Source organism: Schistocerca cancellata, chromosome 4 (assembly GCF_023864275.1).
Source record: "Schistocerca cancellata isolate TAMUIC-IGC-003103 chromosome 4, iqSchCanc2.1, whole genome shotgun sequence".
Taxonomy (NCBI): Eukaryota; Metazoa; Arthropoda; class Insecta; order Orthoptera; family Acrididae; genus Schistocerca; species Schistocerca cancellata.
This window is the reverse complement of record NC_064629.1, coordinates 866,087,341-866,111,126: the sequence shown is the minus strand read 5'-3', so window position 1 is coordinate 866,111,126 and position 23,786 is coordinate 866,087,341. Positions and strand designations below refer to the sequence as shown.

At 39.2% G+C, this 23,786-nt stretch overlaps 1 protein-coding gene across 2 annotated transcripts in view; it reads right to left on the bottom strand.

The window, feature by feature from the left end:
* Nucleotides 1-23,786, bottom strand: part of LOC126185001 (neither inactivation nor afterpotential protein G-like) — a 227,410-nt gene that overhangs the window by 7,515 nt on the left and 196,109 nt on the right. For both annotated transcript variants that reach the window (XM_049927720.1, XM_049927721.1), the window contains one exon: nucleotides 4,823-5,006. In XM_049927720.1, the coding sequence (XP_049783677.1) occupies nucleotides 4,823-5,006 (184 nt within the window). The remainder of the gene's footprint in view (nucleotides 1-4,822; nucleotides 5,007-23,786) is intronic.

Genomic DNA, 23,786 nt, shown 5'->3' with positions numbered 1-23,786 from the left:
TGTAAGCAAAGTACTTACAGGATCATCAATGATGCTTTACCAATAAAGTAAAATGTGTCTGTGGTGGGCCTAAGGTTTTGAGTAGGAATTGCTGGTTATGTTAGACTCCTGGGATGGAATCACTACGATAGAGCTTGTAAGAGGAGGAGTCAGACAGTTGGCAGAAGCCTTCTGTCAGCTAGTCACTATGATTCATAACGACAGTGGTAAAACCTCTGTCTGCATGGCGAAAGATTAAAACGAGATCTGTCTTGACATTGAAAATGGTTGTTCTTTCTTCTGTTGAGAGATATCTGTTATTGAAGATCGACCTATGGAAGGATGGTGAAGCCAAGAGGTAAGGAATTCCTGGTAGGTGACCAGGGTGTTGTTAGGTGGGAGGGGAGGGGGGGGGGGAGGATGGTAACAGCAGTATAGTAGTAAGGTGGTATGAACTGGAAGAGGTTATATTCTGTATTGGGACCAGGTTGGCTTTGGTTGGAGGGACTGGTAGCAAAGAACAGTCTTGGCTTTAAGGCTCAGGAGAAGGAGACTAGAGCTTTGATGAGTCCAACATGGGGTGAACTTGCATGTGGAGCTGAAGATGAGGCCTTTGGAGAGGACTGAAACCTCTGTAGGATTGAGGTTTTTGGTTGACAACAATGCTTTGAGTTTGTTTAAGTTCTGGGTCTTGTGAAATGTTGGGCCGGAGTTCTGGAGGATGTGGCAAATGTAAAAGGTCTGCAAGACAATATCTGGAAGCAATGAGGGGTTGACAAGGTGGGTCACTTGGGTTAGGATAGATGTTGAAGGGTTGTGGAAATCCAAGGTGGGAGTAGGATCTCATTAAGTTTCAGTCCACATCTCCTAAATTGAAACGCTTACCCTCAACACCTCGAAAACCTCTCCAGACACTGAACCCATAAATGATCAAACTTATTGACATCCTTCTGCTGCCTTGGATCCCCACTACCCATCAATACCTATAATACCATCAGTGAACTCTCTTGTCAACCCCTCGTAGAACAGAATGAGGGCATTTTATTAGGATAAAGGAACTATAAAATTTATGGCTAGTACAGATGTGGCATTGTATTAGTTAATGGATTTAAGATGACTGACAGTTGATGTTTTCTGTCTTTAATGGAAGGACTGATTACCATGGTGCTATGAGTGTAGCGCATTACTGGTCTTAAGTGTTATAGTTTCTTTATTGCAATAAAATGCCCTTGCTCCATTCCTACCCACATTTCTTTAAATGGAATGGAATTTTTTAGTGGAATGACTGATGACATTGATGCTATGAGTGTAACTTGTTACTACCAATAACTTTTTTGGTTTCTTTTTACATAATAAAATGCCCTTGTTCCTTTCCTGTCCAAAAATTTTTTAAATTATACTTGTAATCTTTTGACAGTCATATACTACAACTCTCCAACCTGAAATGTAACAGCTGCAGCTTTATTTCAACATGCTTCTTTTATTGTAATTTTTTTAGTCTTTTCCTACCAAAAATTTTACATATATGTCAGTTAAATAATACAACTTTCAGTAAGCCTTGTCATATAAAAGTTTAGCCTGTCATCATAAGCATACGTACTGGTATAATTGTTTACTTTGCACTACATGCTATGTCACACTGCTTGTATTAGTTTGGGCACTAAAGGTCTGCAAGAATGTAGGACTGTGTATGGTTTTTTGACAGGTTTGGGCACTAATGGTCTGCAAGAATGTAGGACTGTGTATGACTTTTTTGACAAGTATGATTCTCAGCTTTACACTTTGTTAAGACAAATATCTTTAAATTCCATTTATTCTCTTATTTTTAATGTTTATATCACAGACATGATGACAGGGATATCCTGAAACATATAATGATGAGGTGTTAATACAAATTATATTGGTGACCATGATGGGCACTACTGTCAGACTTCTTCATAAGAAAGATAGTATGACATATATTTATAATTACTAAGCAATCTCATTGCCTACCTACTTTTAAACATATTGGCAAAGATTTCATAGAACAAGTCATTGTTCGATACATGACTCAGATTACTGAAAATTTAAATGACAAAATATGACAACTGTTATTTTCTGTCACCTGTCCAAAGTGTTTCACCATTTCACAATATTCCCTAAGAGCAGCTCAAACATTATGGTATCAGAGATAAGTGCTGGTATATGGTTTCCAAACTTACTAGCTAAAACAGTGTAGAGTGTTGCATTAAGCAACCCAGGAATTGTACACAATGAAACAACATCTTTAAAGTGGTGAATAATCACTACATGTAGACCACATGGATAAACAAAATGAAAAATGTGTGTGAAATCTTATGGGACTTAACTGCTAAGGTCATCAGTCCCAAAGCTTACACACTACTTAACCTAAATTATCCTAAGGACAAACACACACACCCATGCCTGAGGGAGGACTCGAACCTCCACCGGGAGTAGCCACACAGTCCATGACTGCAGTGCCTTAGACTGCTCGGCTACGTGGATAAACACTAGATCCTTTCTCATTCTTGTATATAAATGACAAACAAACCCAGCAATGCTTCAAAATTGCTGAATATGTAGGGGAATTAGATATATGTCTGAAAATGGAGTATCCCTGGGAATTATGATAGGATGCAAGTATTGGCTTTCTGTCCACTCTGATGGATGGAACTTGAAATTATAATAAACCACATAGAATATGAATGTAAAGATCTCAAAAAGCTCTTGTCCAAATTACTTCAAATTCTTACACAATAATCTAATAAACATTCAAATGGACATAAGCTATACATATTTTTAAACAACAATGCACAATTTTTTTGTTAAAACCAGCTGAGAGAAAGAAAATGCTGTGCTGTGGAAACATGTGGTTTCATTTTCTTTCTTGGGGTTGGTTTTTAACTATGATGGCAGGGCGTTTAAATCATTTGACAAATTGTTTCCCAGATATAAAAGGGTGTCTTGAAAAGTAATGCCTCTGAATTTTTTAATGTGAAAACTCTTAAAGGTTTTAAAGTAAAAGAAACATTATTAACAGTCTACATCTTTATTCTCCATGTTCACCCTGGCAATGAACACGTTCCTTCCAATGAGAAACCAGTTTGTTGATACCATTGCTGTGGAATGTTTGATTTTGTTGACAGAGCCATAACCTCACCTCTGCTTCTACTGCTTCATCACTGTCAAAGTGAAGTCCTCAAAGGAGTTCTTTAAGTTTTGGAAACAGATGAAGATTGGACGGGGCCAAATTGGGACTATATGAAGGATGATCAATGACAGTGAACCCAAGACATCGAATTGTTGCAGATGTTGTAGCACTCGTTTCCTGTCTGGCATTTTCATGCTGAAGGATGGGGTGCTCCATGTGTGGCCAGAATCTTTGAATTCAAGACTCAATTACAGCTTGCTGTTTCTCATGCAGTGGCATAGTTAGGTTACATGCAACCATGTTACATACTACAGTTCAGAGCCGTCTAGCAGCAGAGGGCTGCAGATCTGTAGCCATAAGCATAAGGATGTAGAATGTTAACAACATTTCTTTTAGTTAAAAAATTTTAAGGGTTTTCACATAAAAAATTTGGAGGCATTGCTTTTCAGCACAACTTCAGATATTGCTTTTCTGATATATAAATTTACACAAAAATTATATACACAAAAACTATATACACCGCAATGGTATTTTTTTTTCTTCCTCATGGTCAGTTTTGACAGAAAATCTGTATATTAGAAAAGTTTTATTTATGGCTTATCGACTTATGATAAGAATAAAACTTTGCAATGTGAGTTGGCTGAAACTTTTTGAGGCTACCCATTTGCATATTAAAACCATGAGAAGTAATGTCATTAAAGCTATTACCCTCACAGATGCAGCAGCTGAAGAGGTCTCTTTCATACCATGTATACAAATGATCCCAACTGATTTACCCATTCAATCAAGATATCATAGTTAAAACCAACTGAGAGGAAGAAAGCAAAAGCACACATTTTCACAGCACTGAAGTAAATCAGTCAAGAACTTTTCATGATTTTTCCTAACAATGTTTCCTCATTATATATTAGTATAGTTCTTGCAGCTGAAATTTTTCAGACTGGTGTTTAGTATTCTAAGCAAAAGTCTAATAAATGGTTGACTGATGTATGACAGGGTATTGAGAATGTCCAAGAAATTCAAGACAAATTAAAAGTGAATGCTATTGCTTGTTCCTCACACAGTTGTTATAGCATTTAATTGTGTGACTCAGCCAATATAACAGAAAATAACTGCTTCTCTACTGATTTATTCATTTACTAATTCCATATCTCTTGTAGGTGGCTATGTAGAACATATTTTGGTTGAATGAATGACATTCAAGGCATAAAATGGCAAATAACTTGGCTTCAGAAGTCAAAGCATAAAATGGCAAATATCTTGGTTTCAGAATCATGAAAAAAGTCTGCCACTGTCTTTTTCAGTTCCACATGATTGTACCCACAAAAGTTAGGAAATATTTGTTCTTAAGGAAACTGTATTCTTCAGAGCTGTTTCATATTTGAGAAATAGATAAGTTCAATACGTTCTCTGATTCATAACCTAAACTCACATTCAAGAAAGACACTTAAAACTAAAATTAATTAAAAAATGATATATAGGTGACTGGATGCTACTTGTTTTAAGAAAATTAAAGTGACTGATATTTTCTTTTAAATTCATAATCACCAAATAAAAGTGTCTATGAAATGTTGGAATTTTTCTCAGATAAACAACCTAAATAAAGAACTATTAAAATTCTTCAATTTATTTAATTATTCTATTATTTATATGGTTACAAAGATAATATACATTTACTGTCAAGCATCGCACCTTTAATCATGCATGGAATGTCATGAGAGTGAGAGAGATAATTTGGTTCAATTATTGGTGGACCCTCTAGGTGTGAGGCATTCAGCCAGAGTCTGCCTCTACTCTGAGGTGTGAGACATGTAGCCAGCAGCACAAATCCTTCCTGGCTTGAGTTGTGACTCAGAGGGAATAACCCCTGAAATGTCTAAGAAATAACAAAATGTTAGTATTATTTCATTTACTTCAAAACACAGAGATCTAGAATCAGACTTTTTTCTTCTAAGTATTCACACAGTACTAGAGAGACTATATATAAATGTTGCACATCCATCAGAACAAATTATTCACTTTTTGCATTTATGTAAATTATCATATTAGCTGGTGTTCAAAAATTCTTAAATTTTCAACAGTGTTTGCATTCATCAAACATTATCAGATGACCAGTGTATGAAAAATACAGGTTAGGATATGTAGCTGTCACTGTAAGATAAAACATTTAAGAATCTTCCATCGTATTCTACTATTCACAAGTGCACAGGATCTTGGAGAGTGTTTTGCCACATATCAAAATAGTGTTAGTAGTGTGTATTTCAATATCTAGTGTCATGATATAATGCCATCCAGTATGAATAAAATTGTAAGACAATAAGGAAATGCCAAACTGAAGTGAGGTGTCTACAAATTGTACTAACTGCACCTCTTATTCAGTTACTGCATTGCCATGTTGCAGAAAAGTGAGCTGGCATCACAGTGCCACTAAACAGGAGAAGTAAACAAGAAATAAGCATGCCTGGATAGAGAAACAACAGAAAGAGTTAAAAACAAATAAGTTAGCAAATCTGTATGGAATCCCAATTTGGTTTTTCAGAGTACTCTATGGCATTAGCCCCATACTTAGCTTGCATTTACAGTGAATCTCTCACCCAATGCAAAGTCCCAAGCAACTGGGAAAAATGCAGGTGATTTCTGTGCATAAGAGGGGCAAAAAATGGATCCACAATCCCTAAAATCTCTAAAATTGGTTTGCTGCAGAATCATCTAACATATTCTCTTTTCAAATATGGTAAATTTTCTCAAGACTGAGAAGCTTTCGTCCATGAACCAGCACGGATTTAGAAAGCATTGCTTGTACAAACCCATAATGGTCAGATACAGCATTAATAGTGTCCTGCTTGATGCAGTCACATCATTTAAATATCTGGGTATAGCATTGCAAAGCAATATGAAATGGAATGAGCATGTGAGGATTATGGTAGGAAAGGTGAATGGTCGACTTCAGTTTGTTGGGAGAATTCTAGGAAAGTGTGGTTCACTTGAAAATGAGATCACATATGGATGCTAGTGTGGCCTATTCTTGACTACTGCTTGACTGTTTGGGATCTGTGGCGGGTCAGATTAAATGAAGTCATCCAAGCAATGCAGAGGTGGGCAGATAGATTTGTTGTAAGAACCATTAACATAAGATATGAGAAATTGAGGCTCACACAGAGGCATATAGACAGTCATTTTCCCTCATTCTATCTGCAACTGGAACAGGAAAGGAAATGACTAGTAGTGCTATGGTTTACCCTCCACCATGCACCAAGTTGGATTGTGCAGTATTGATGTAGATGTTGAATAATAATGAAGTCATTGTTCTCAAGTGAAATGCATTGATTTACATGCTCTCTAAACATAACGTAGGGATGTATAGGTGAGAGATTGTATCTAGAGGATAGTGTATGTAGGAAACCATGGCGTTTTTTGGTCAGCACTTCAGTCTAGTGACTGACTTTAAAATCCAATGAAGGAATGCACACTAAACACTGCCTTAAGCAGTTTCCACCATTTTGTACAATTTTTGTTGTTGATAGATATGAGGGTGTCCTTCGTGCAGCAGTTGTAAATATTTCATTAATGTAACATGTGGAGAATTAAGCCATACTTTGTTGGTCATGCACCATCTTGTGCCTTGAAACAGAAGAAGGTCATTTCCCTTGGAACATGTGATACTTGCAAATCAACTGGCTTTCTCTTTTGTCTTAACAGTTTTACTTCTTTTGAAAATGGAAATCTGTGTTAATTTTCAATAGCTTCTACTTCAAACTGCATTGAACATGTAACAGGATTTTGATAATTCTTCTGCTTAATTTGATTTCATTAATCATTGATTTAATGTAATGGATAGATTATTAAAAACAGAACTGCCAAGATTTACTCAATTGGAACACTTTTAAATGCCAGTTGAATATTTGTTCCTAGGCACATGACCATGTTGTACCTTGGAACATGTTGTAACATTAAAAATTAAAAAAAAAAATTATAAGAATAATTGAAGGGGTAGATAATCACAAATCTAGTAGACCATTGTTTCAAAAAAGGATGATCCTGCCACTTCCTTGAATATATATACTTGAAAATCTAATGTATTTAAAGCAAAACTTACATATAAAAAGACCACTCATCACTCAAAATCACACATTACACAGCTATGATACAAGACAAAAACTGCATGTACATGTTCAAAGCGCCAACACAAAGTTATTTCAAAATGCCCTTATCCATCCAAGTATCAAACTATACAATGCCTTATCATATACCATTAAACACATACAAAACATTGGTCACTTCAAATCTAAATTGAAATTGTGCTTGGTTGATCACTGCTTTTACACAGTAAGTGAATACCTACAAAACTAATTTTTTCTATGTTAACCCAATGTAGTCTCATTCAGAAGAACATTCATATTTTACCTTTCTGTATATAGAATAATAACAACATTTATTTAAGTATTCATCATTAATTGATATATTAATGTTTATTACTATGTACAAAGGTATATTATACATAAAACTGTTAATATTAACGTAAAAATCCAAATATCTCTTGCTCATTGTGCAGCTGTAGATGAAAATGGATCAATAAATCAACAACAAATCACATGTGGAAAAACCTTAATTTTCCATAGTACTTTTGTAATTTCAGAAAAAAGACTGCATCACACAAAAATTGAATGCCTTAATTCAAAACTGGAATAAGAAAATATATTAAACTTCTGTTACAGGCAAAGGTCTAAAAAGTGTACCAAAGTACAACACTCCCCTCTACCATATGAGACAGGCAAGATACCCTCAATCTTAAAGCAGAGTGTGATAATTCCAATGCCTAAGAAAGTAGGCACTGATGGGTGTAAATATTACCTTCCTATCAGTTTCATAAGTCATGGTTAAAAAAATCCATTTTTTTTACTACCATGAATTATTTACAGAAGAATTAAATGGTGAAATTGTAAATGATGTTTTGCAGAAAATCATTAAGTGGTTCTCTGCAAATGGTCTCTCATTATACTTTGACAAAACACAGTATATACAGTTTCACACAGTAAATGGAATGAAACCATTAATAAATATAGACTTCGATCAGAAATCGGTAGCTACGGTAGAATATTCAAAATTTCTAGGTGTATGCATTGATGAGGGGTTGAACTGGAAAAAACACACTGAGGATATGCTGAAACGTTTGAGTTCAGCTACTTATGCTATTAGGGTCATTGCAAATTTTGGCAATATACAGCTGAGTAAATTAGCTTACCACACCTATTTTCATTCTCTGCTTTCGTATGGCATCATATTCTGGGGTAACTCATCATTGAGTAAAAGAGTGTTCATTGCACAAAAACATGTAATCAGAATAATTGCTGGAGCTCATCCAAGATCATCCTGCAGACACTTATTTAAAGAGCTAGAGATCTTCACTGTAGCCTCACAATATTTATGTTCACTTATGAAATTTGTTATTAACAATCCGAATGAATTCAAAAGTAATAGCAGTGTACATGACTACAACACTAGGAGAAAGGATGATCTTCACTACCCAAGATTAAATCTAACTTTGGCTCAGAAGGGGGTAAATTATGCTGCCACAAAAGTCTTTGGTCACTTACCAAATAGCATCAAAAGTCTGACAGATAGCCATATAGCATTTAAAAGGAAATTAAAAGAATTTCTTAATGGCAACTCCTTCTACTCATTAGATGAATTTTTGGATGTAGTAAGTGGGAATTCCCCAACCCCCACAAAAAGAAAAAAAAAGTGTCATGTAATATTTTGTGTAATGTAATATCTTGTATAGACACCTTTTATTAACCTGACACGTTCCACATCATTACGAAGTGTTGTATTCATGATCTATGGAACGAGTACTAATCTGATCTAATCTAAACAGAAGTAAATCAAGGGTAATGGAAAGAAGCTGAATCAAACCTGCCAATGCTGAGGGAATCATATTAGGAACTGAGTTTTGATATTTTGGTATAAAAATAAATGATGATGTGCAAAGTAGAGAGGACATAAACTGCAGAAAAAGCATTTCTGAAAAAGAGACATCTGTTAACATCTAATAAAAATTTAAGTGTTAGGAAGCCTTTTCTTAAGTTTTTTGTCTGGACTGTTACCACCTACATCTACATGTACACGGTTACTCTGCAAATCACACAAAAGTTGCTACCAGAGGGTTCACCAAACAACCTTCACACTAATTCTCTATTATTTCACTCTTGAACAGCACACAGAAAAAACAAACATATCTTTGTGTGTAAGCTCTGATTTCCTTTCTTTTATTATGATGATCATTTCTTCCTATGTAAGTGAGTATCAACAAAATAGCTTCACATTCAGAAGAGAAAGTTGGTACTAAAATTTCATGAGAAGATCCTGCTGCGATGAAAAATGCCTTTGTTGTAATGATTTCCACCTTAGATTGTGTGTCATGGCCATGATACTCTCTCTCCTATTTCTCGATGATACAAAATGTACTGCCCTCCTTTGAACTTTCTCAGTGTACTCCATTAATCATATCCGGTAAGGATCACACAACCACACAGCACAACTCCAAAAGAGGACAGACAAGCATAGTGTAGGCAGTCTCTTTAGTAGATCTGTTGCATCTTCTAAGTGTTCTGCCAATAAAATGCAGTCTTTGGCTACCTTCCCCACAACATTTTCTAAGTATTCTTTCCAATTTAAGTTGTTTGTAATTTAACTCTTCAGTCTTTCCCGGCGAGATCTTGACATGTGGAATAATCGGGTCTACTGCCGGATGTTTGTGTCTCTCTGGCACAATATTTCGGCCATGTAACTCGTTGCCTTCTTCAGGTGCTACCTGAGACTGCCAATATGGCAGTCTCAGGTAGCACCTGAAGAAGGCAACGAGTTACATGGCCAAAATGTTGTGCCAGAGCTACACAAACATGCGGCAGTAGACCCAATGATTCCACATGTTGTTTGTAATTGTGATTCCTAGATATTAATTTGAATTTACAGCCTTTAAATTTGATTGATTTATCATGTGTCCAAGTTTAACAGATTGCTTTTAGCACTCATGACTTCACAATTTTCATTATTTGGGGTCAATTGCCAGTTTTTGCACCATACCGGTACCTTCTCTAAATTGTTCTGCAATTGGTTTTGATTTTCTAATGACTTTACTAGATAATAAATGACAGTACCATCTGCAAATAGCCTAAGATTGCTGCCCAAATTGTCTCCTAGATTGTTTACAAAAATAAGGAACAGCAGATATAACAGTACCTTGGAGAGCATCAGAAATCACTTCTGTTTCACTAGACAGCTTTCCATCAGTTACTACAAACTTTGGCCTCTCTGACAGGAAATCATGAATCCAGTCATATAATTGAGATTACAAGCCATTTTTGAGGTATGGTGTCAAAAGCTTTCTGTAAATCTAGAAATATGGAATCAATTTGAAATCCCTTGTCAGTAGCACTCAACACTTCTAAATCCATGTTAACTATTTGTCAATAAACCATTCTCTTCAAGGTAACTCATAATGTTCGAACACAATATATGTTCCAAAATCAAGCTCCAGATCAACATTAATGATGTGGGCCTGTCATTTGATGAATTACACTTACAGCTTTTCTTGAATACTGATGTGCCCGATGCAGCTTTCCAGTCATTGAGCGAACCATTGCATGTGATTGTTAAGTCTGAAGCTGTTGTATCAGCATACTCTGAAAGGAATCTAACTGGTATACAATCTGTAGTGGAAGGTGTGCTCTTGTTAATTGATTTAAGTTGCTTCACTGCTCCAAGAATATATACTTCTAAGTTACTGGTACTCGTGTTGGCAGCTGTTCTTTATTTGAATTCTGTAATATTTACTTTGTTGTATTTGGTGAAGAAATTTCAAAAGGCTGTATCTAGTAACTCTGCTTTAGCAGCACTGTTATCAATAATATTTGCAATGTTACCATGATGAGAAAACATTGATTGGATATTGCCACTAGAATATTTTACATGACTCTCTTTGGATCTTCTGCCAGGTTTTGAGAGAAAGATTCATTGTAGAAACTATTATAAGCATTTCACCCTGAAGTCTGTGTTAAATTTTGAGCTTCTGTAAAAGATTGCCAATCTTGGGGATTTTGGATTCATTTAAATTTGGAATGATGTTTTCATTGTTTCTGCAACAGTGTTCTGACCTGTTTTGTGTACCATAGGGGATCATCTCCATCTTTCGTTAATCTATTTGGTATAAATCTCTCAATTGCTGTTTATAGTACTTCTTTGCATTCACACCACATCTGGTCTACACATACATTGTTAATCTGGTTGGTTGGTTGGTTTGAGGGATAAAGGGACCAAACTATATTAATCTGGAAGGAGTGGATATTGTCTCTCAGGAAGGCTTCAAGCAAATTTGTATCTGCATTTTTGAATAGATGCATTTTTCATTTATTTTTTGTGGATCTGGGAGTTATGGTATACAGTTTCACTATGACAGTCCTGTGTTCACTAATCCTTGTATCCATTTTGATGTTCGTTATTAGTTCAGGATTATTGGTTGCTAGGAGGAAAAGTGTTTTTTCACAACCGTTTACTATTCAAGTGGGCTCATGACCTAACTGCTCAAAATAATTTTCAGAGACTGCATTTATCATAATTTTGGATGATGTTTTATGTGTACTTCTGGATTTAAACATGTAGTTTTACTAACATAAAGAGGGTAAATTGAAGTCGCCTGCATCTATAATTGTATGGGTTGGGTACATGCTTTAAATTAGACTCAAGTTTCCTTTGAACCTTTCAGCAATTTTATTATCTGAGTTGGGAGATTGGCAAAAGGATTGATTTATTACCTTATTCCAGTTGTCAAGAATAAATTTCTAGTCATACTAACTCACAAGAACTATCTACTTCAATTTAGCCACAATATAAACTACTTCTGACAGAAACAAACACTCCACCACCATGTTATATTTATCCTATCCTTTTTGAGCACCATTAGGTCCTTTGCAAAAATTTTGGCTGAACTTATCTCTGGCTTTATCCAGCATGCAATGCCTATAACAATTTGAGCATCAGTGCTCTTTGTTAGCACTTGGAGTACTTTCCCAACACAGTTATGATAATTTGCAACTGTTATACCAGAGGTTCCTAGACATATATTCTTCCTGTGTCCAACCTGCACCCTTGGAGACTGAAGCCCTGTTTCAGTTTCCTCAAGACTAACATAAAAATACTACCCATAACATGCCCCACAGCCCCTGCTACCGAATCAGTCCCATCGATTAGGCTGCAAATGATGAGCTCTGCTTTCATCTTGCAAGGATGACTGGCAACTTTTACCACTTCAGATAGACACTTAAAACCAGAGAGAATCTGCACTGATTGAAAGCAAGACATGTGTTTTGTACTGATGTGTGCCACCACTTGCAGTTGGCTGCACCATGTGCTCTTCATGGCATCCAGAAGGACCCATTCCATGCCTGGAATGACTCCACCCCATATGTACACAGATTGCACACTGGCTTTCTTCCTCCCCTTGGCAGCCATGTTCCTAAGGTATCCCATATTGCACCTAACAAGGACCATAATGCACTAAAAAAAGGAAGCAGCTACTCTGGTAACATAGTACTTGCGGAGTGCACATGAGGGTTTTTCAGGCTAGCAGTAGTTTGAGGTGCTCTGATGAACACGTGCCAGTTGATATGCAGCAAGTGAAGTCAAATGGCATTCAAAATAATGACACTTTGAGTGCTACAATTTTATCAGTAAACTGTTGAAGTATTCCTAACAAATATCCCAAATTTACTGCCCTCTATGAAACTTCTCACAATCAAATTATTCTTGGGACGGAAAGCTGACTGAAACCTGAAGTGGAAAGCTTTGAGATATTTAGCAAGTCATGAAATGTATATCAGAGAGGCAGATTAGGGGCCATAGGAGGGAGAGTGTTCATTGCAGTAGACAAAAATTTTGTCTCTATTGAGGTCGAAACTGAACTGTTGGATGTTTTTACTGGCCACCCGATTCTGCTGCCTAGGTTAATAGTGCATAAATACCCAGATCATGCAAAACTAGTTAGAGGTGACTTTAACCTGTCTATTATAGACTGGGATGTTTATGGATTCACTGTAAAGAGAAGAGACGGATAGTCATGTGAAATACTTTTGAATTAATTTTCTGAAAATTGTCTTGAGGAGGTACCTTGGCAGCCCTGTGCAATGGAAATATCTTAGACCTTGTAGCTATAAATAGGCTGCAACTTATTGACAGTGTCAGTATAAAAACAAGGATTAGTGATCATGATGCCATTATATGATACCATCATATGATTAGAAAAGTTACTAAATCAATCAAGAAGACTAGGACAGTGTTTCTGCTAGATAGAGCAGATAAGCAGTTATTAGCATCTCACTTAGAAAGTGAATTGGTATCACATAGCTCCAGCAAGATGGATTCAGAGGAATTATGGACAAAGTTTAAGAAGACTATAAATCATGGTCTGGAGAGTTATGTGCCTAGTATGTGGATAAAGGATAGGAAAGACCCATCATGTTTTAATAACAAAATTCAGTGGACGCTGAGGAACAGATACTGTTGTAATCATGGTTCAAAAGGGAACGCACAAATAACAAGCAAATGTTAGTAGTGGTTTGTGCATCTGTGAAGAGCATACAATAACTACCACTGTCACACCTTAGCAAAAGATCTGGCAGAGAACCTGAGAAAATTCAGGTCTTGTTTAAAATCACTAAACAGGTCTTAGGCTTCCATTCAGTCCCTTGTTGACCAGTTTGGTGTGGCAGTTGAAGGCAGCAAAACAAAAGCCAAAGTTTTGAATGTAACATTCCAGAAATTAGGAGAATCATACAAACATATCATCATTTGACCATCAGACAGACTCCCATATCGGTGACATAGTAATAAGCATACCTGGCATACAGCAACAACTGAAAGATTTGAAAGCAAACAAATTGCTAGGTCCAGATGGAATCCCAGCAATTTTACAACGAGCACTCTATGGCATTGGTCCCTTACACAGCTTGCATTTATTATGAATTTCTCACCCAGCATAAAGTCCCAAGTGACTGGAAAAAAGCACAGGTGACTCCAGTATGTAAGAAGGGGTAAAGAACAGAACCACAAAATTACAGATCAATGTCCCTAACTTCTGTTTGATGCACAATTCTTGAACAAATTCTCTGTTTGAATATTGTAAACTTTCTGAGGATCTTCTGTCCATGAATCAGCATGGTTTTAGAAAGCATCACTCATATGAAACTCAGCTTCCCCATTTCTCACATGATATACTGAGAACTATGGGTGAAGGGCAACAGGCAGATTCCATATTACTAGATATCCAGAAAGCATTTGACACACAGTTCCCCAATACAGGCTGTTAATGAAGATACAAGCATATGGAATAAGTTCATAGATATATGAGTGGCTCAAAGACTTCTTAAATAATAGAACCCAGTATGTCGTCCATGACGGCAAGTGTTCAACAGAAACAAGGGCATCGTCAGGAGTGCCCCAGGGAAGTGTGATAGGACTGCTGTTGTGCTCTATATGCATAAATGATCTGCTGGATAGGGTAGGTAGGAATCTGTGGTTATTTGCTGATGATGTCATGAGGTATGGTAAGGTGTTGAAGTTGACTGATTGTAGGAAGATACAAGATGACTTAGACAAAATCTCCATTTGGTGTGATGAATGGTAGCTAGCCCTAAATGTGCAAAAATGTAAGTTAATGAAGATGACTAGGAAGATCAAATCTGTAATGTCCAGATGCAGTATTAATAGTGAGCTGACTGACACAGTCACGTAAGTTAAATGTCTGGGTGTAATATTGCAAAGCGATATGAGATGGAATGAGCAGGTGAGAACTGTGGTAGGGTATGTGAATGGTCAACTTCAGTTTATTGGGAGAATTTTAGGAAAGGATGGTTCACCTGTAAAGGAGACCACATCTAGGATGATTGTTCAACCTGTTCTTGAGTGCTGCTTGAGTGTTTGCAATCCGTACCATGTCGGATTGAAGAAGGACATAGAAGCAATTCAGAGGTGCACTGTTAGATTTGTTACCAGTAGGTTCAAAAAACATGTAAGTGTTACAGAGATGCTTTTGGAACTCAAATGGAAATCCCTGAAGGTAAGGTGGTGTTCTTTTTGAGAAACGATATTAAGAACATTTAGAGAGCTGACATTATAAGCTAACCACCAAACGATTCTACTGCCACCAGCATACATTGTACGCAAGAACCACAAACATAAGATACAAGAAATCAGGGCTCATATGAAGGCATATAGATACTCTTTTTCGCTCATTCTATTTGCAACTGTAACAGGAAAGGAAATGAAAAGCAGTGGTACAGGGTACCCTCCACCACGCACTGTATGGTGGCTTGTGGAGAACCTATGTAAATCTAGATGTAAAATTGTAGTTCCCAACAATCAATAATGTGACATTGTGCATCTTATAGGCTAAGAAATTTCCTCTGAAACAGGACAAGTGACTAAAGCTGGGTGAGAAACTTTTTCAGCCACACATAGCACCTGGAACTCAGGCCTTACATTTGGCCCCCTGGGAAGTCTTTTGCAGCCTACCACTCCCTGAGGTGACCTCGCACTCAGCCATGGGTGAGCAGTAACTGGGCTGCCCACCAGTGTGGACCAATTGATGGACTCACGGGTTGTGCTGGACGTCCATTGGATGCCCATGGCCAGTACACAACGGTGATGCCCGTCCACTGCAGCCTCAAGCTGTGTAACAGAAGCCAACACAGGCTGTGGAGCTGCAAGCAGAGTATCACCAACTTAGCTCACGTCCACACACAGCAATCAAAGTCCCTATCCATACTAAAGATGGGGGAAAACTACACTACACTGACAAACAAGTGACTACTGTCACATGCTGTGGAACTCTACCATCGACATCTACAAAAACACAATAACTGTTTCCAGAATAAGATTTTCCCTCTGCAGTGGAGTGTGTGCTGATATGAAACTTCCTGGCAGATTAAAACTGTGTGCCCGACCGAGACTCGAACTCGGGACCTTAGCCTTTCATGGGCAAGTGCTCTACCATCTGAGCTACCGAAGCACAACTCACGCCCAGTCCTCACAGCTTTACTTCTGCCAGTACCTCATCTCCTACCTTCCAAACTTTACAGAAGCTCTCATGCGAACCTTGCAGAGCTAGCACTCCTGAAAGAAAGGATATTGCGGAGACATGGCTTAGCCACAGCCTGGGGGATGTTTCCAGAATGAGATTTTCACTCTGCAGCAGAGTGTGCGATGATATGAAACTTCCTGGCAGATTAAAACTGTGTGCCCGACCGAGACTTGAACTTGGGACCTTTGCCTTTCATGGGCAAGTGCTCTACCATCTGAGCTACCGAAGCACAACTCACGCCCGGTCCTCACAGCTTTACTTCTGCCAGTACCTCGTCTCCTACCTTCCAAACTTTACAGAAGCTCTCCTGTGAACCTTGCAGAGCTAGCACTACTGAAAGAAAGGATACTGCGGAGACATGGCTTAGCCACAGCCTGGGGGATGTTTCCAGAATGAGATTTTCACTCTGCAGCAGAGTGTGCGCTGATATGAAACTTCCTGGCAGATTAAAACTGTGTGCCCGACCTAGACTCGAACTCAGGGTCTTTACCTTTTGTGGGCAAGTGCTCTACCATCTGAGCTACCGAAGCACAACTTACACCCGGTCCTCACAGCTTTACTTCTGCCAGTACCTCATTCTGGAAACATCCCCCAGGCTGTGGCTAAGCCATGTCTCCCCAGTATCCTTTCTTTCAGGAGTGCTAGCTCTGCAAGGTTCGCAGGAGAGCTTCTGTAAAGTTTGGAAGGTAGGAGACGAGGTACTGGCAGAAGTAAAGCTGTGAGGACCGGGCGTGAGTCATGCTTCGGTAGCTCAGTTGGTAGAGCACTTGCCCGTGAAAGGCAAAGTAACATGCAGGGATTCAAATATTAAACTACCAAATCACACATGTGAGACTAAATAATTTGTTCCTTGTTGGGAATTTGTAAACTGTCACAAAATCTGTCACTTTCCAACACAAACAAAAACATGACAATGGTGTCTAGTAAATATCAAATTAACATGCAGAAATTCAAAAACTACACTACCAAATTGCACAAATGAAACTATATAATTTGCTTTTGGTTAGGAACTCATAAAATGTCACAAATTGCTTATGCTTCTGTTGCTCAGCTGGAAGCTGCTGCCTGACTGCAGAAGGGAACACAGACAATACACAATTTAGGAGAGCTGAAAATAGAAGCCTTTGAAATGTAGTGCAACAGAAGAATACTGAAGATTACATGGTTTGATCAAATGACTAATGAGGATGTAGTGATTCAAACTGGGGAAAAAAGAAACATATTGCATATTTTGATTAAAAGATGGGATCGTTTGATAGCAGACATTCTGAAGTATCAAGGAATTGTTAATTTGTTAATGAAGGGATGTGTATTTGGGATGGAGTGGGGGGGGGGGGGGTAAAATTGTAGAGGGAGATCAAGGGGTGAATAAAGTAAATTAGTTAAAATGGATGTAGGTTACAGTATTTACTGGAGATCAACAGACTTGCATGGGATAGAGAGTTTCATCAAACCAGTCTTCAAACTCAAGAAGGCAACAACAACAACAGGGCTCATAATGCAATGAAATAAATGGGCTGATGTGAATATTGTGGTTCACCTTTACAGTCATTACTACAAATTCATTTTTTTATGCTTTATACCAATTTTTGTGTACACTCCCTAACAAAAAATGAAGTAACAAGATGACATGATGAATTTCAATCTACCTTTATATGTGCACACACCAACAACAGTTATGTAAATGGTTGGAGATCTAATTTTCTGTCACAGAATGGCCATATGAGTGCATTAGTGTTGCTCATGGTTAGTGTTGTTACTGGGCTTGGTAGTGTATACAAGAGGTGTGAACAGCATCAGATGTTAGTGATCATTGAAAAGGGCATTGAGGTGCCATGTACTCATTCATGTGAGACAGCATTATCAACACTTGGCAGAATTTGAGAGGGGCCTCATTGTGGGTCTCCATTTCACAGCTGCTCAAATTGTGCAGTGTTCAGTTTTGTGGGATGATTGGATGTGATAGTGGCCCAGCCTTGGACTGCATGGGAATCTGAGGGCAGGCGTACTCATTGCCAAGGTTCAGACTGACTACGTCTGACCAGCACAAACAGGGATTGCAACATTGTGCACCAATCACATCATAACACTTTCACATCTATGCCTGCCATAGGAGAACAAGCAATGGACTCTCTGCAACATTCTGTGTCATCCCACACTATTAGCCAAACACTAGCAGCAACAGGGCTAAGGAATTACCATCACAGGCACAGGCTGCCATTAACATCACAACACAAATCACTGCATATGGAGTAGTGTCATGACCATGAAGCATGAACTGCTGATGAATAGCATTATATCATGTTCAGCAATGAATCATAGCTCTTCACTACCCTGGATGATCATGGGACCTAGGAGGAGATCCCATTCTTCCAATGTTTTGGAGAGACAAAGGAGATGTTTTGGGGTGGCATTATGTGGAGCCAACGTATGCCACTGGTGGTCATGGAAGGCACTGTAACAGCTGTATGATACGTGAATGCCATCCTCTGACCAATAGTGCAACCATATCGGCAGCATATTTGCGAGGCATTCATCTTCATGGATGACAAGTCACACTCACATCATGCACATCTTGTGAATGACTTCCTTCAGGATAATGACATCGCTTGACTAGAGTGGCCAGCATGCTCTCTGTCTGCTTGCTGGGGGGTCTCATCCGAGATGTGGAGGAGGCCCTGCCGGCGGTGATAGAGAGCACTGGGTGCACACGACTGCAAATTGTTGCTCATGTCGGCACCAATGACTACTGCCGTCTGGGTTCGGAGGTCACCCTCAGTTCGTACAGGCGGTTGGCAGAATTGGTGAAGGTGGAAAGCCTCGCTCGCGGGGTGGAATCAGAGCTAACTATTTGTAGTATCGTTCCCAGAAACGATCGCGGTCCTCTGGTTTGGAGCCCCTGAATAGGTCAGGCATGCACTACATGCTGGAAGCAGCTACAAGGGTAGTGGAGTACGTGTGGAGTGCACATGGAGGTTTTTTAGGTTAGAGAATTCCCTCCCTAGGCCCGACAAGGCACCTCCTGAGACGCGGCAAGGTAGGAGTAGGCAAAATGCAACAGGGAATAACAATATTAATGTGCTAATAGTAAACTGCAGGAGCATCTATAGAAAGGTCCCAGAACTGCTCTCATTAATAAACGGTCACAACGCCCATATAGTACTAGGGACAGTAGGGACAGAAAGTTGGCTGAAACCAGACGTAAACAATAATGAAATCCTAAACTCAGATTGGAATGTATACCACAGAGACAGGCTGGACAGTGAAAGGGGGGGGGGGGGGGGGCGTTTATAGCAATAGTATCAAAGGAAATTGACGGAGATCCAAAATGTGAAATAATTTGGGTGAAGGTCACGGTTAAAGCACGCTCAAACATGGTAATTGGATGTCTCTTAGGCCCCCTGGCTCAGCAGCTGTTGTGGCTGATCACCTGAAGGATAATTTGGAAAATATTTCGAGTAGATTTCCCCACCATGTTATAGTTATAGTTCTGGGTGGAGGTTTTAATTTTCCGGATATAGACTGGGAGACTCAAACGTTCATAACGGGTGGCAGGGACAAAGAATCCAGTGAAATTTTTTTAAGTGCTTTATCTGAAAACTACCTTGAGCAGTTAAACAGAGAACCGACTCGTGGCGATAACATATTAGACCTTCTGGTGACAAACAGACCCGAACTATTTGAAACAGTTAACGCAGAACAGGGAATCAGTGATCATAAAGCAGTTACGGCATCGATGATTTCAGCCATAAATAGAAATATTAAAAAAGGTAGGAAGATTTTTCTTTTTAGCAAAAGTGACAAAAAGCAGATTACAGAGTACCTGACGGCTCAACACAAAAGTTTTGTCTCAAGTACAGATAGTGTTGAGGATCAGTGGACAAAGTTCAAAACCATCATACAATATGCGTTAGATGAGTATGTGCCAAGCAAGATCATAAGAGATGGAAAAGAGCCATTGTGGTACAACAACTGAGTTAGAAAACTGCTGTGGAAGCAAAGGGAACTTCACAGCAAACATAAACATAGCCAAAGCCTTGCAGACAAACAAAAATTACGCGAAGCGAAATGTAGTGTGAGGAGGGCTATGCGAGAGGAGTTCAATGAATTCGAAAGTAAAGTTCTATGTACTGCCTTGGCAGAAAATCCTAAGAAATTTTGGTCTTATGTCAAAGCGGAAGGTGGATCAAAACAAAATGTCCAGACACTCTGTGACCAAAATGGTACTGAAACAGAGGATGAAAGACTAAAGGTCGAAATACTAAATGTCTTTTTCCGAAACTGTTTCACAGAGGAAGACTGCACTGTAGTTCCTTCTCTAGATTGTCGTACAGATGACAAAATGGTAGATATCAAAATAGACGACAGAGGGATAGAGAAACAATTAAAATCACTCAAAAGAGGAAAGGCTGCTGGACCTGATGGGATACCAGTTGGATTTTATACAGGGTACCCGAAGGAACTTGCCCCCCTTCTTGCAGCGGTGTACCGTAGGTCTCTAGAAGAGCGTAGCATTCCAAAAGATTGGAGAGGGGCACAGGTCATCCCCGTTTTCAAGAAGGGACATCGAACAGATGTGCAGAACTATAGACCTATATCTCTAACATCGATCAGTTGTAGAATTTTGGAACACATATAATGTTAGAGTATAATGACTTTTATGGAGACTAGAAATCTACTCTGTAGGAATCAGCATGGGTTTTGAAAAAGACAGTCATGTGAAACCCGGCTCGCGCTATTCGTCCATGAGACTCAGAGGGTCATAGACATGGGTCCACAGGTAGATGCCGTGTTTCTTGACTTCCGCAAGGCATTCGATACAGTTCCCCACAGTCGTTTAATGAACAAAGTAAGAGCATATGGACTAGCAGACCAATTGTGTGATTGGATTGAAGAGTTCCTAGATAACAGAACGCAGCATGTCATTCTCAATGCAGAGAAGTCTTCCGAAGTAAGAGTGATTTCAGGTGTGTCGCAGGGGAGTGTCATAGGACCATTTCTATTCACAATATACATAAATGACCTTGTGGATGACATCGGAAGTTCACTGAGGCTTTTTGCAGATGATGCTGTAGTGTATCGAGAGGTTGTAACAATGGAAAATTGTACTGAAATGCAGGAGGACCTGCAGCGAATTGACGCATGGTGCAGGGAATGGCAATTGAATCTCAATGTAGACAAGTGTAATGTCCTGCGAATAAATAGAAAGATAGATCCCTTATCATTCAGCTAAAATAGCAGGTTAGCAACTGGAAGCAGTTAATTTCATAAATTATCTGGGAGTACGCGTTAGGAATGATTTAAAATGGAATGATCATATAAAGTTGATCGTCGGTAAAGCAGATGCCAGACTGAGATTCATTGGAAGAATCCTAAGGAAATGCAATCCGAAAACAAAGGAAGTAGGGTACAGTACGCTTGTTCGCCAACTGCTTGAATACTGCTCAGCAGCGTGGGATCCATACCAGAAAGTGTTGATAGAAGAGATAAAGAAGATCCAATGGAGAGCAGCGCGCTTCGTTACAGAATCATTTAGTAATCGCGAAAGCATTACGGAGATGATAGATAAACTCCAGTGGAAGACTGCAGGAGAGACGCTCAGTAGGTCGGTAAGGGCTTTTGTTAAAGTTTCGAGAACATACCTTCACCGAAGAGTCAAGCAGTATATTGCTCCCTCCTACATATATCTCGCGAAGAGACCATGAGGATAAAATCAGAGAGATTAGATTCCACACAGAAGCATACCGACAATCCTTCTTTCCATGAACAATACGAGACTGGAATAGAAGGGAGAACTGATAGAGGTACTCAGGGTACCCTCTGCCACACACCATCAGGTGGCTTGCGGAGTATGGATGTAGATGTAGATGTAGATGTAGACATGAACCCTATCGAACATACCTGGGATAGATTGAAAAGGACTGTTTATGGACAATGTGACTAACCGACAACCCTGAGGGATCTACACCAAATTGCCGTTGAGGGGTGGGACAATCTGAACCAACAGTTGCAGGCATATGATGCCTTTTCTAGGAAAATTTGACATCCCAAGAGGCCACTTCTAGCACATGCACCTAGACCTCATCAGCCCATTACCCACATCTAATGGTTTCAAATATTTCTTGTCAGTCATCGACCGTGTTACATGGTGGGTGGAGGCAGTTTCTGTTGCGGACATTATGGCAGATTCTGTAGCATAAGCATTTATATCTTCCTGGATTCCATCACCACTGATCAGGGTAGGCAATTTGAATCACTGTTGTTTAACATACTCTGCATACTCTGTGGAATGAATAAATTTCACATTACAGTGTACAACCCTCAGAACAATGGGCTCATAAAGCATTGGTACAGGACTCTGAAAGTGGCCCTCATATGCCATGGTGGTGAGTGGTTTGACGCCCTTTCCTGGGTCATGTTGGGAATGTGCACAGCTTGTAATGCAGACCTCCATGTGTTGCTTGCTGAGGTCCTGTATGGCAAGACATTAGTCCTTCCAACTCAGTTCATCGACAGTGGTGCAACTGTCAACTTATATAACATCCCTGCTCTTGTTGAGTGTGTCCAGTCACACATAGCTGCTATCTATAAGCCTCCTCCATGATCACATATCTGTCTCCCACTTTTATTGCATTCAACCCTGGACTCACGAGTGTCTACTATGTTAGAGGATGAGACAGTCAAACTGGCAATACAGCCACCTTACTCTGGCACACATCAGGTATTGGCACTCATGGCCAATACTATGGACATCCTCAGCAACAGCTGGCATCAGACAGTTTCACTTCAGTGTGTTAAACCAGCTATAGAGGAATCCATACCACAACCTCTCAAGTCAAGTTCTCCACCTTCATGCAATGGCCCCGAACCCACACATACCATACCCTCTGCTTGTGCGCCAACCAGACCTTGAGCGTGTTGAGCCTATGACCTTCATTAGCTCACTGGTTGAGCGTGATACTTTCCCTCCCTTGCCTCCCTTAGACTATGTGTGTGATGCTCTGCTGCCTCAAGTCCAACCACACATTGTGTGTGACTTTACAGCATTGCAAGCATTGTCATCTGCTGTGCCCCCAGTGTGTTCTACTGTTTCTCCTGCTCTACAGTATCCCCCCCCCCCCCCTCCTGCCGCCAAACCTTCTTCTGCAGCACCCTTTACAACTACCATTGACAAGATTTCCTTTTCTATTCACACTTCTGGGTGCCAACATGATGAACTTTCTTTACAGCTACAAGTTGGATCACTCTTCATCCTCTATGTGAAGGACACTTTGCATGAGGCCACATCTACTTCAGAACATGTAACAGTTCTGTGTACAGCCCTGATTCCAGACAAGTTGGGTGTGACTGGAATAACAGCAGCTCTTGGAACAAACAGGATGCTCAAGATTGTGATATTCTCTTAGAAAAATTCAAATTTTATGGATTTGATGAATTTACACACAACTGGTTTAAACACAATTGACAAACAGAACTCAAAAGATTGGGATGAATAATTTAGACAATGTCAGAAAGGTAGAAAAT